This window comes from Suricata suricatta, chromosome 2, assembly GCF_006229205.1.
Source record: "Suricata suricatta isolate VVHF042 chromosome 2, meerkat_22Aug2017_6uvM2_HiC, whole genome shotgun sequence".
Taxonomy (NCBI): Eukaryota; Metazoa; Chordata; class Mammalia; order Carnivora; family Herpestidae; genus Suricata; species Suricata suricatta.
This window is the reverse complement of record NC_043701.1, coordinates 175,604,421-175,617,733: the sequence shown is the minus strand read 5'-3', so window position 1 is coordinate 175,617,733 and position 13,313 is coordinate 175,604,421. Positions and strand designations below refer to the sequence as shown.

Genomic DNA, 13,313 nt, shown 5'->3' with positions numbered 1-13,313 from the left:
GTCACACAATGGAAAAAGTACTCAGAGATAAAATGGACTGAACTGCAAATGTTGCAACAATTGGATGAATCTCAAAACCATGATTGTGGATAAAAGAGGCCAGACACAAAAGAGCATATGATGCTGTTCCATTTATGTGAACTTGGAGAGCCAGCAAAACTCAACGGTGACGGAAACCAAAGAAGGCATCGGATGGCAGGAGGAGCAGACTACAAAGCCGCAGGAGAGAACGATCCGATGACACAAATATTCCAATGACACAAATGTTTTAGGTGGTGACCACACAGGTGCAAAAACATTCAAAACTTCCTGCGCTGAACATCAAAGACCCGCGTATTTCCACCTGTGAGGCAGTAACCAAAGCTCTGGGAGCGCCTGTGGAGCAGGTGTGTCTCTGCAGGAATGAGATCAAACCCGCTCTCCCTGATTGGCGACCGCGGCCTGGCGCAGCAGCCTGACAGTCAGGGGACCGTGAACAGCCGCCACGGGGGGACTGGCCGGTTTGACACAAGGCCGTCATTCCAGCAGCCCTCACTCGCCAGGCTGCACGTGACAGCCTAAGACTGCTGAAAACGGCACCCCAACAAAACCGCTGGCCGATCTTGTCCATGAAGGACAAACACCAAGAAATCGGGAAACAAGTCTACTTGGTGAATTCGGCAGACCAAAGAGGAAAAATAACTCTGTGCCAGCCTTCTTTTCCACTTCCTTATACACCCTCGTCATCTCCCACTGAGTCGCTGAAGAATTACAGTGACTGCTCTGAGGTTCCCAACAGCCTCTCACCGCTCGACAGCAGTGGTTCTCAAACAGTGTCCCCTCAGAAACTGGAGCAAGAGGTTTACTGGTGGCATATGAAACTATGGCCCATTTCACACACACACACACACACACACACACACACACACACACACACACATATTTAATGAAGTCAATCCAATTTAAAAATGGGCAGAGGATGTGAATCGACATTTTCCCAAAGAAGACACACATATACGTGGCATACAGGTACGTGAAAATATGTTCCACGTCGTTAATCATCAGGGAAATACAGAGTCAACCCACATTGAGGGATCACCTAACAACTATTAGAATGGCTATTATCAACAAAGGCAAGAGATAACTATGTTGAAAATAATGTGGAGAAAAGGGAATGCTTGCACACTGTTCATAAGAACGTTAATTGGTGTAGCCACTACACAAAACAGTATGGAAGTTCCCACCAAAATTAAAAGCAGATATTCTATATGATCCAACAATTCCACTTCTAGAGGTAAAACCAAATGAAACAAAAGCACGATCTTGAAAAGACATCTGTACTCCCAAGTTCATTACAGCATTTTTTATACAATAGCTAATATATGACAGCAACTGAAGTGTCCACTGATGGATGACGGTGGGAGTGCGGTATAAATGTGTGTGTGTGTGTGTGTGTGTGTGTGTGTGTGTGTGTGTGTATACACACATGAATATTATTTATCAATAAAAAAGAATGGAATCTTGCCATTTGCAACATGGACCGTGAGGGCATTATGATGACAGGTAAAGTAAGACAGAGAAACACAAATGCATGATCTCACTGAAGCGTGGAATCTAAAAATCGACAAACATAAAACTTGAAAACCAATTGGCGTTGCCAGAGATAAGGGCTGGAGGGCATGAGAAATGAGTAAAGGGGGTTAAAAAGTACAATCTTCCAATTATAGGATTTTAAAAACATTTTAAATCAAGCTGATAATAGAACTGTCTCAATTTTAAGCTTGGCTCCAATTTTTTTCCTTTAGCACTCCCTATCGGCCAGTGGGCCCTAGCCAATAGCTAAAGAAAGCAAATGTTAATGGAAAAACCAGGCAGGAATCAAAATGTTAAAAACTCATTTACTACAGATACATTTGCTCATGGCTGAAATTTCATAATGTGGTTTATTGTACATATTTTTACATTTTAAAATTTCTAAAATAGAAATTAAACTTTAGACCAAACAGATGATTTGATACTAAAGCTTAATTTGTGACAGAACTAATAAGCAGGTCAGCATTTCATGGTATTTCTTTAAAAGCACCATGACTTCCAGGGCACCGGGGTGGCTCAGTTGGTTAAGCGTCCAACTCTTGACTTCTGCTCAGGTCACAATCTCCTGGTTTTGACATCAAGCCCCCCGTCGGGCTCTGCACTGACAGCTTGGAGCCTGCTTGGGGTTCTCGCTCCCTCCCTCTCTGCCCCTCACCCTGCTTGTACACACACACTCTCTCCCTCTTTCTCAAAATAAATAAACTTAAAAAAAAAAAAAAAAGGTACCACGACTTTCATGGCAATAAAAACATGCTTGAGACCCACTCCCTGACAAAAGGAAATCCAAACTCCAACACCTGCCGTTCCAGCCTCCAGGACCCCGGTTCTAGCACATTCCCAGCTCACCTGCTGTTTCAGCCACAGAAGAGACGAGCCTGCTCCTGGAAGGCCCTCTCCCCTGATCCTTCTCTCCTTCAAGCTCGGGCAGCAGCATCGAAGGAGTCTTCTCTCACCATTCCCAGCCCCTTCTCCCCAGGCAAGAAGTGCCACCCCTCCCTGGCTCTGACAGCACAGACGGCACTCTGTCACAGGACCAATGCGTCATTTGTAGTCAAATCTCTGCCCCTAACTAGACCACACACCCTGTTCATCTCCAGATCCCAAATCCTGAGCACAGTGTCTAACTCAAAAGATGCCCATTAAATGCTGAATAACTCAATTAAGCAAGTTGATCATAACAAATCAGTCCTAAGACTTTATAGTCCTGCTGCGTATAAAGTGACCTTATAAGAAGTTCCAAACACGTGACACAAATTAAAGAACCACAGAAATTCAAAAGATGGAAGGATCAACATAGACCATGGTAACAACCATACACATAAAGTAGCCACCCTAAGTGCTATTTTTTTCTAAGTATTTAGAAAATCCGTCAAGTTAATTTAATCAATGAAAATTAAACAAATGAGTTTTTCCCAGTTGGTCTATTTTTTCTACAAGCTTTTGAATTGTGGCATTGTTTTGTATTGTTAAGAATTTTTGCTTTTTGGTTGTTAGGAGATTTTTAGTGGGTCTGTTCTTGTTTCTTTATATGGTGAGGCCTGGGGAGGGAGAACACGAGCTAACATTTACTGGGGGCAAAGCGGACACGTATTACTTCATCCTCACTGCAGCTCGAGAAGGAAGGTAGCATCGTTCACATTTTAGAAACGAGGGAAATCAAGGATCCGAAAAGTGAAGCAAGTTGCTCATGAATAAGTAGTTGAACTGGGCACTAGGGTGACCAATGCATCCACCTGCCCAGGGCTTCCCCAGTGTTTGCACCAGGAAATCCCCAAATACCAGTCTTAAAATGGCAAGTCGTTCAGCCTGGGAATTCTCTCGGTTTCAGGAAAATCGGGATGGTCAGTCACCCTATCGAGGACTGAAATCCTGAGCCTCCGCCAACACGGCCATGCCCCTGGGCAGGGGGCGCACCTGCCGGCCCAACCATACCAGGACCCGCACAAACTTCCAAAAGACAAACAAGCTCGTCAAAAGATGAGTTTGGGCTTCTATTTTTAGGGCGGAAACAAACTTTACCAGTTTAATGGCTTTCTGTTTTACGAAGTTAGCTATCTTCTTTCTGGGCCCAAGGGGTATGCCCATCTCCTTCAGGTCATCAACCGTGCACATAAGCTTTAAAAGGAAACAAACAAGCACATCAGTTAATTGGTCTAATGACAGACGAACTGAAACTGAGCTATGGAGATGATAATAAGAAACCATTTCATCAAAAGCAATCTAAGATCCAGTCAATTTTCTGCAAGTTTGTTTTCAAATCATGGATTAATTTAGGTTGTAAAATCTGGGGCCTCCACATCTAAACCGCTCTATTCATTTTTAGCAGAAAATACACGCACGTTGTACAAAACTCAAAAGCCACATCGTCGAGCAGACAGTGAAGTCTGTCTCATCTACTCCTGTCCCAACCACCCCTCTCAGCAGCCGCTGCTGACCATCCGCTCCCCTTCCAGAGACACCTGCCGTACACGCAGCACCTACGCGGTCTTCCTTGTGTGCGTGGCCTGCTATTCAAACAGGATAAACTGTGCGCTTTTCTCGTAACAGATCTTAGGAATCATCTCACACCAGGATCTCCGACACTGCCTCATTTGTTCGACAGCTGCAGGGCAGTCCATTCTGTGCACGCACCAGTAAGCACTTCCACTACTGGTGGACACGGAAGGTGCTGTAATGAGTGCCCTTGTAGAAATTCTTGGGCAGGGGCGCCTGGGTGGCTCAGTTGGTTAAGTGTCCAACTTCGGCTCAAACCATGATCTCACCGTTCTTAAGGGGGAGCCCCGCGCCCCACATCAGGCTCTGTGCTGACAGCTCAGAGCCGGGAGCCTGCTTCAAATTCTGTGTCTCCCACACTCTCTCTATCCATCCCCCACTTACCTCTCTTTCAAAAATAAACATTATACACACACACACACACACACACACACAATAATTTAAAAGAAAAGAAATTCTTGTGTAAATCGTGCTCTACAGGAATTATTTCTGGCAGTCAAACTGCTAGGGGAAGAGATATGCATTTTTCATATTTTAAAAGATATTACCAAACTGCTTTCCAAAGAGGGTGTACCAAGTCACAGTCTTACAAATGAGACGTCAGCAGCTCATACTTCCCCTCATTCTTGCCCCACAGTATACTATCAAGCTCTTTAGTTTTGCCAAACTGAAAGGTTAAAAAAAACTCATTGCACTTTCAATCTGCTTTTCGCTCCTGAGTTTTCACACGATAAGAAGCCATCTGTTATTTCCTGTTCATATTCTTCACCTATTTTCCTATTGTGTTAATAATGGTCTTGGAACTCTTTTGTAGGAGCTTTGAATAATAAAGAAATAAGCCCTTTGTCTACAGTGTGTGTTCCAAACATTCTTCTTAATCTACCGTTTGCTGTTGGATATTGTTTAGGGCAACTCCTGCTACACAATTTTTCTCTTATGGCTTCTGGGTTTTGTGTCATAGAGGCCTTCCCAGAGTATACCAAGACAAATAAACAAAACTCCTGTTTTCAATCTTTTAAACACTGAAGTCTCTGCTTTATCTGAAATGTATTACGATGTAAGAATGTTCAAATCAGTCTAATTGTTGATTTTACGTACAGGAAAAACAATATTAAACAAAATGAATCAAAGTATCATCAGTACCAGAGACTCCATGTCAATCCTTTCCTTCTCAAAAGTGCTAACGTATTCAGAGAGGCTAAGTGCTTCCAGAGTCTCTTGCAAACTTAGGACTTCTTCATTTTCAACATCAAGGTCACAAGATTCATCCAAAGTCAGCTTTGGCTCTTCAGGCATCTTAAAAAACAAACAAACAAACAAACAAAAAGTCAAGGGAACATTACAAAGCTCAGAAAAACTCCCATAAAATGTCTCCTGACCTACAGAAAAATTTAAACAATTTTGCTCCACAAAGAAATCAATTTTAGGTAGTTTATCATCCAAAGTTTAAATATTCTGAAGAAGAATATAAATGGAATAAATCATTCTCACTCCCATTTCCTACAATAATTTGCTTAACATTTTTTTAAATCATAAACTTTCTCTCATATTTAAATTTATAATCCAAAAGGAAAAAGATGAGAAACCCCAACAAACTATATGATCCTATCACACTTAAAAACCTCAGGATAATTTGACTTATAAGAATATTTCAGGGGCACCTGGCTGGCTCAGTCAGAAGACTGTGACTCTTGATCTCAGTATTGCAAGTTCAAGCCCCATGCTGGGTATAGAGATTACTTAAATAAACTTTAAAAAAAAAAAAAAACACTTCAGGAAAGAGTTCAGACTTTAATAAACTGTTCAGCTTCACCTCTGACTCTGAATGTTAATCAGGCCATACCTGCTTTTCCTGAAAATGTGGCTGCTTCACAACTCCATTAGCAACAGCAAAAGGCCCAGGAGACTTTGACAAATTCAAATCTTTTTGATTAGAGAGGATGTCAAACAATATTAAAGAACCTAGAAAAAAAATTGCATTTTGCTTTATAATGTACTAATAATTTAGTAACACTAATTATCCTTTTTTTTTTTTTTTTCACAAAGTCCTAAGCAGAAGTCATACAAAAGTTAAATGTCTATCAGGATTTGATCACCAATATCATTGTTTTACTAAATAGCAGAATAAACTGAAATATAAAGCATTCCTGGGTCATTGAAAAGCAAAGGCAGAATCTAACTAGACTCACCGCATTCATGTCTACCCTTTACAAAACTTAAAACCTAGGGCACCTGGGTGGCTCAGTCTGTTGAGCATCCGACTTCGGCTCAGGTCACAATCTCATGATTCAGGGATTTGAGCCCCACGTCAGGCTCTGTGCTGACAACTCAGAGCCTGGAGCCTGCTTCGGATTTGTGTCTCTCTCTCTCTCTGTTCCTCCCCCTCTTGCACTCTGTCTCTCTCTCATAAGTAAACATTAAAAAAAAATAAAATTAAAACCTATTAATTCTAAATCTTGCACTAACATTGTCACCCTTTCTAAAAGCAGTGGGGACTCAACGAAAATCACGTTTAAAAAGTGGATATTTGACAGTTTTACCTAAACTGTGACCAGCAACAGAGACTCCTCCTTTGAAGTCTGGATTCCGACTCATAAAAAGTGCATGCAGACGGTTTATCTCCATGCCGACTTTTTCCACAGTCGTCTGACAGTAGGTGGGGCTATTGTAAAATAAAATACCTAGCAGGGTTTCGTTGGTAAAGTGACGAAACCGACCAATACTTGGTAAGGTGATTTTCTTAATGTTCCTGTTTAGAGAGGAAAAAAGTATATTTGGTCAGGAGCCACCGTAAACCTACAGATTTTTAGAAGTCTAGATACTGATTTCTAAATATACAACGAGTAAAAGAATCCCATAGGCGCATTATGAGTTGATTCTGTAGACAGACTTACTATAAATGAATCAAGATAAAGCAAAAATATGTGTGCCTGCAGCTGTACTGTGACCCTGGGGACTCATGAAGAGTTATTACATAAAGAAAGCGTATGCTGGGGCGCCTGGGTGGCTCAGTCGGTTAAGCCTCCGGCTTCGGCTCAGGTCAGATCTCGCGTTCGTGGGTTCGAGCCCCGCGTCGGGCTCTGTGCTGACAGCTAGCTCAGAGCCTGGAGCCTGCTTTCAGTTCTGTGTCTCCTTTTCTCTCTGCCCCTCCCCCTCTCATGCTCTGTCTCTCTCAGTATCAAAAATAAATAAAACACAAAAAATTAAAAAAAAAAAAGAAAGCGTATGTAAAAACTTAAATGCTATTTTTAAAGAGGAAAGGCTACTCTTCCATTTTTCTTCCAATTAACTGGAAATGAGGATACCTGGCAAAAACCACGGTGGAAAGGACAACAGGGAATATCACAGAGTCAGAAAGCAGCTTCGTGCATTGAAAATCTTTCCTGATTTGAGAACAGAGACAGCCAAGTTCATATCCACCGAGAGAGAAAACACCCTCATAACAGGGCCTACCATGGAATAACACAGAATGCTATTTGTAGAACTAGTTTTATTAAACCACATGCCCTGAGACTTCATGATGTTCACTGAAACAGACATGTTAGCCCTGTGTCCCAGCAGCAACGTTTACCTGAATCTGCGTTTCTCAACTGGGAGTATTCAAAACCGAGCGGGTCACTTCAACTTGTCACAGTGCCTAAAGAGCGCCGCTGGTCTTCAACAGTGACCGGAGATGCTCTTGGCTGTTACGGGTGCACGGGGTGGGGTGGGGGCATTACTGCTGCCTCGTGAGGAGAGGCCAGGATGCTGCTAAATGTCCTACCATGCACAGGACAGCCCCTTGTCTAAACTACTGTAGATGAGAATGTTCTAAAACTGGCTTAAATTCCTTAGATTCTCTTAAATATTTATAATAGGAATGCATACATATGCCTACACACATGCGCAAAAACACACAGATAAGTAGCATATAAGCATTAACAGCCAATATTTAAATCATATTGCAGAGCAATTAGAGCACTGAAGTAAAGGACTATATTTGTTGAATATATCTGCTGCAGCTACAATAAACTATTTCATATCATGGCTTAAATCTTGAATCTAAGTGTGACAAGTGATCGAAGTCCACAAACCTGTCAACGCCTGTGGCGTCCCCGCCCAAGGAACTGTGCCAATGAACCGGGAGGAATTCCACTCTGCTGACTTTCCGGTCATCTAAAGATTTCTTGAAATGTGTCTGCAGCAATTTCAGAGAAACCACCCTAAAATCATCCACTTTAAAAAAAAATAGATTCGGGAAGACAAACGAAGTAAGATTAAATTTTCCCAGCTTGAGGGGCAGTTAGCAATTCCCTTACCTATGCCAGTGTGCTTTATAACAAACTTTTAAGAAAAATAAATAAATAAGAGTGACAAAATCAGTCCAGAAAAGAAAAAACCCAACCTTTAGGAAGCTCTTTTTAACTTTTCAATAGTTTAGAGAAAAGTGTAAATGACTGAAGAACATTTAACTATCACTTCTGGAAGGCAGCATGGCACTATGGGTACAGACTCTGGGATCAAACTCCCTGTTGCTGGACCCCTGCCCAGGAACCCACGGACCACGATTCCGGAGAGGCTATCTTAGGCTTAGGGGCCTCAGGGCCTCACCTGTTTGTGCGGAGGACACACGCCCCCAAGGTTTATCAGGAGAGTAAATGATACATGCAAAATGCCTGGCACAAGCCAAGAACTCAATAAACATGAACTATTACACAGATATGAAAATAAAACTTCAAAATGTAAGTAAACTAGGCAGATTCATTGTTCCGTTAAACAACTTCTTTCAACGAATTCACTTTAAAGTTAAAGCTCAAAGCACAGTTATTCCTAGTTGCTGGAGGCGCTTAGGCAGAAGGTCTGTCAGAAAGGCTAGATTCTTTCAAAGATCCTTCTAATTCTAATTCTTCTCATTCTTCACAGGCTAGGATTTTATGAGTTGCGTGTATCGTAAGAGCAAATCAAGAACACGTATTTCCCAGAGACCATTAAAAATCTCCCCTTACAGTTCCTCAGCCAATAATATACGGCTGGAAACAATCTTAAAAATGAACATTTAGTTTTGAGTGAACAGCTCTATTTTAGGAAACATTTTGCCAGATATTTTCTATCTGTTTTAACATAAGTGTGTCACCTTTTGAATTTCTCTAATACCAGAAAATGATATTGTTCCAAGAAAAAAAAAGCATTTAAATGTTCTTCTATTGGTTCTCAAGTCATTGCATGAAATAAAAGGACTAACTTACCACATTCAATAATACTTCTAAAGCGCAAGTCACACACAGGTCCAATGCCGTGCACCATGAACACCAAATGGTCAACCTGAGGCATTTCCCCTACAAAAGAAACACACACATGCCTATGTACATGCACTATGACAGAGAGCCCTTTGTCATCACAGACTGGGCAGAGAGCTGTAAGACCCTTCCATGCTAATAAGCTTCATTACTCTCTATGAAATGACCAGAACAAAGCTCAAGGTCCATCTCGGTAAATAACAGTGAACTAGGCCAAGAAGTGAAGGAAGGTCACCTCTGACCCCAGAAGTTATGAGCATATGAGTTTTGTGCCTACTGAGTCTCCACAACTTTTGTGATTTCTTCAGAATTCCCCAGGAGACGACTAAGTCCCCCATGGAAAAGCGATATGCCAACATTCAAACTTTAAATTATTTCCCCCAGTCAGGTGCCTGGCTGGCTCAGCTGGAGGAGCACGTGACTCTTGATCTTGGGGTTGTGATTTCAAGCCCCACACTGGGTATAGAGACTACTTAAATAAATAAATATAATTAATTCAAATAAACTATTTCCCCCAAATCCTTCCCTTTCCCTATAGAATATATATTCTGTATCAAGAACAACTTCAAGTTATACATAGGAATGTCAAGTTAAATCTATTATCGTACTCTGCCATATAGGAACATCTACAAGTTAAGATTCCTATTTTACTCTGGTTATTTTGTTCAGATTCATAATACAAGTATATTTATTTTATAATTTCAGAAGACAATGAAACAAAAATGAAGTGTATAATTGTCAAAATAAAATGTGTGTTTCTTTTTTAAATGTTTATTTTATTTTTTTAGAGAGAGAAGCCGCCGCGCACATGTGCCAGCAGGCTCTGTGCTGACAGCAAACTCGCCAACCACGAGATCCTGACCTGAGCAGAAGTCAGACATTTAACCCACCGACCACCCAGGTGCCCCTAAAATGTGTATTTTAAACGGTGTAACAGGAGAAACCGAAGCATATACACTGGAGCAGGGCTTGACAAAACAGGCCAAATCCTGCTCACTGCCTGTTTTTCACAAAGCTTTACTGGAACACAGCTCTGTTCATTTGTTTCCATGCCATGTACAGATGCTTTCACACTGCATGGCAGAGTTGAGGAGATGTGACAAAGTCCATATGGCCTGAGATATTTACTATTTTCCCATTAACAGAAAGAGTTTGCCAACTTTTGCATTCAAGTAATACAAGGTAGATAAGGAATGACCAAAAAAACCCCAAGGGTACTGCCAAAATACTAGCTTCAACAAGCAAAGTGTTTCTTCACAACAACACATATTTTAGAATCTACATTATGTGGTTTGTATATCTTCAACAGGATTCTCAATTTAAAAATTAAGAGAGAGAAAATTGATAAAAAGAAAGATGTGCCAATCTGGCCGATTTCTTCAAGTTACTAAGGTAGGTAGTATTCCCAGTAACTGCTTCCGTTTTCATCACTCTAAAAACTGATGCTAAAATAGAGGAGTCTAAAAGTGACCTTGGCCTCTAAACAAACTGTACACACCATCAGGAATTTCATCAAGGTTATCGTCAATTCCACGCTTTACAACCCTGGGCCTCGTCTGTCCATCTTGTGTGGTTCCCCATTCATCTGGCACTGATGAAGGCTGGAACTGAACAATAACCTTTAAGACACGACAGAAGGATTATGACAGAGCTCACGACCAAGCACATTTCCACTACAGGCTACATAATTTATTTCAATACACAACAAACTACTTCATAGTATGAATAGTTTACAAATCAAGTACTCGTATTGTTCTCCCAAAACCGTTCTTATAACAGTCCTGCTGGTGTTCATTAACATTAGAAGCAGGCGAATCAATACCATTACCTCCAATGCTTATGCAGGAAAATGCTACAACTAAATCAGAAGTAGTCTACCTTGCTTTAAAAAATTAACGTTAATAATCCAGGGTTATGCATAAGAAATTAAGGAAAAGAGGAATAATAGAGGAATCTTTATCTTACGAAAATATTTACGGCACGGTCCATTAAATAGCAAGATTTCCAATTAACTTACAAATTCAGTTTCAATGCCAAAAACTGATATACTCACCGCTTTTTAGGAAAATATATATTCTCTTAAATCAACTATATTAAACTTAGTCCCATGTCACACAGAAAATTTTCTTCAAAACAATAGATGCGTATTAGATGGTATGCACAACATTTGTATTTGCATCAAAAACAAATGGAAAACAAAAGGTCAAGAGTAGTTACCATCAGGAAGAGAAACAGGAAGTGCAGAGTAATAGGTTTTTGATTTTGATCTGATACGTTTTTATTGTTTCAATTTTGTTGGTATACGACCGTTTTTATTTTTATTTATTTCAGTATCAGTAAGATCTATAGAAGTGAGGAGATTAAAATTATTTTTGTTTTATAATTTTCTAAAATAAATAGTCTATGTTCTGAGAAACTATGGTATGCCTAGCACTATGCTAGATGTTTTTGTAGAATTACTTCATTTTACTTAAAAAATGATCCTGACCCTGGGAAGTAAAATTTATCCAGGTGAGAAACCTGGAGCTCAGAGAGACTGAGTGTGGTAAATGAGAGACCACCACTAATTGGTATCTTTAAAAAGCCAATACAAACAAAAAGAAGAACATATTTTTAAAAGCTGAAATGAGGGGCGCCTGGGTGGCTCAGTCGGTTAAGCCTCCGGCTTCAGCTCAGGTCAGATCTCACGTTTGTGGGTTCGAGCCCCGCGTCAGGCTCTGTGCTGACAGCTCAGAGCCTGGAGCCTGCTTCCAGTTCTGTGTCTCCTTCTCTCTCTGCCCCTCCCCCTCTCATGCTCTGTCTCTCTCTGTATTAAAAATAAATAAAATATTTAAAAAAAATAAAAAAAATAGAAGCTTAAATGAAACATCCTCAAGCATAGGCTGGGCAAACCGTGCTGCACGCTAAGTGTCAGCTGACATGACGCCATAAACAGAAACCTCATGGGAAAAATTTAAATCTCATTTTTGTTCCTCTGATCAATGTGAACTACAGTAAGCTTTTAAAAGCCACGTGCTTGTTACAAATAGATCCCTACAGGAGTTAATAAAAATGAACATTTATCAAACACATTCAATAAAATCATTATTAAAATGAACCTTACACTTTATTATCTTTTCTTTTTCCTTAACACTTTAGTATCTTAAACCATAACATTACCTTTGGATTGTGCATAACGATGGTCTCTCCGCTCGGGAACTCTAATCTGCGGTGCCACTGATTGGTGGTTACTGCTTTTTTATATTCAGCCTAAAATCATAGAAACATATGTTCCAGTAAGACAAATCTGTGCCACGCTGAGAAAGAGTGTGGAAGAAAAAGTGTAACTATAATGATGATAAAAATAATGTAACAGCAGCTCTCATGAACTAATTGTCATACTTGTATGACAAGGAACATATTATGTATGTTACTAAATAAGGTAACATACATTACCTTATTTAGTTAATTACTCTCAACCACTCCTAAATAAGGTTACCCTCATCACACAGAGGAGAGAACAAGGGTTTACACATTCTGTTAGTTTCCTAGCGCTGCTGTGACAAAGTACCACAAAATGAATGGCTTAAAACACTAAAAACATACTATCTTAGGGCACCTGGGTGGCTCAGTCGGTTAATCCTCGACTTCAGCTCAGGTCATGATCTCACAGTTCGTGGGTTTGAGCCCCGCATCGGGCTCTGTGCTGACAGCTCAAAGCCTGGATCCTGCTTCAGATTCTGTGTCTCCCTATCTTTCTCTGCCCCTCCTCTGCCTGCTCGCTCGATCTCTCTCTCTCTCTCTCTCTCTCTCTCAAAAATAAACATTAAAAAAAAGAAAAAAAATAGAAATGTACTGTCTCAGTTCCAGAGGCTAGCCGTCTGAATTCCAGTGTCAGCCAGGGCCGTGTCCCTCTGACACCTATAAGGAACGCGGTCCTTGCCTCTTCCTAGCTTCTGGTAGTTTGCTGGCAATCTTTGGCTTCACAGATAC

The 13,313-nt window shown here is 40.7% G+C and overlaps 1 protein-coding gene across 7 annotated transcripts in view; it reads right to left on the bottom strand.

Annotated features, from left to right (window-relative positions):
- SEC23IP (SEC23 interacting protein) overlaps nt 1-13,313 on the bottom strand; it is a 47,480-nt gene that overhangs the window by 16,796 nt on the left and 17,371 nt on the right. For all 7 annotated transcript variants that reach the window (XM_029932695.1, XM_029932696.1, XM_029932692.1 and 4 more), the window contains exons 5-12: nt 12,501-12,590; nt 10,840-10,960; nt 9,291-9,380; nt 8,139-8,280; nt 6,606-6,814; nt 5,909-6,027; nt 5,209-5,361; nt 3,592-3,687 (exon numbers count right to left, since the gene is read on the bottom strand). In XM_029932695.1, the coding sequence (XP_029788555.1) occupies nt 3,592-3,687; nt 5,209-5,361; nt 5,909-6,027; nt 6,606-6,814; nt 8,139-8,280; nt 9,291-9,380; nt 10,840-10,960; nt 12,501-12,590 (1,020 nt within the window). The remainder of the gene's footprint in view (nt 1-3,591; nt 3,688-5,208; nt 5,362-5,908; nt 6,028-6,605; nt 6,815-8,138; nt 8,281-9,290; nt 9,381-10,839; nt 10,961-12,500; nt 12,591-13,313) is intronic.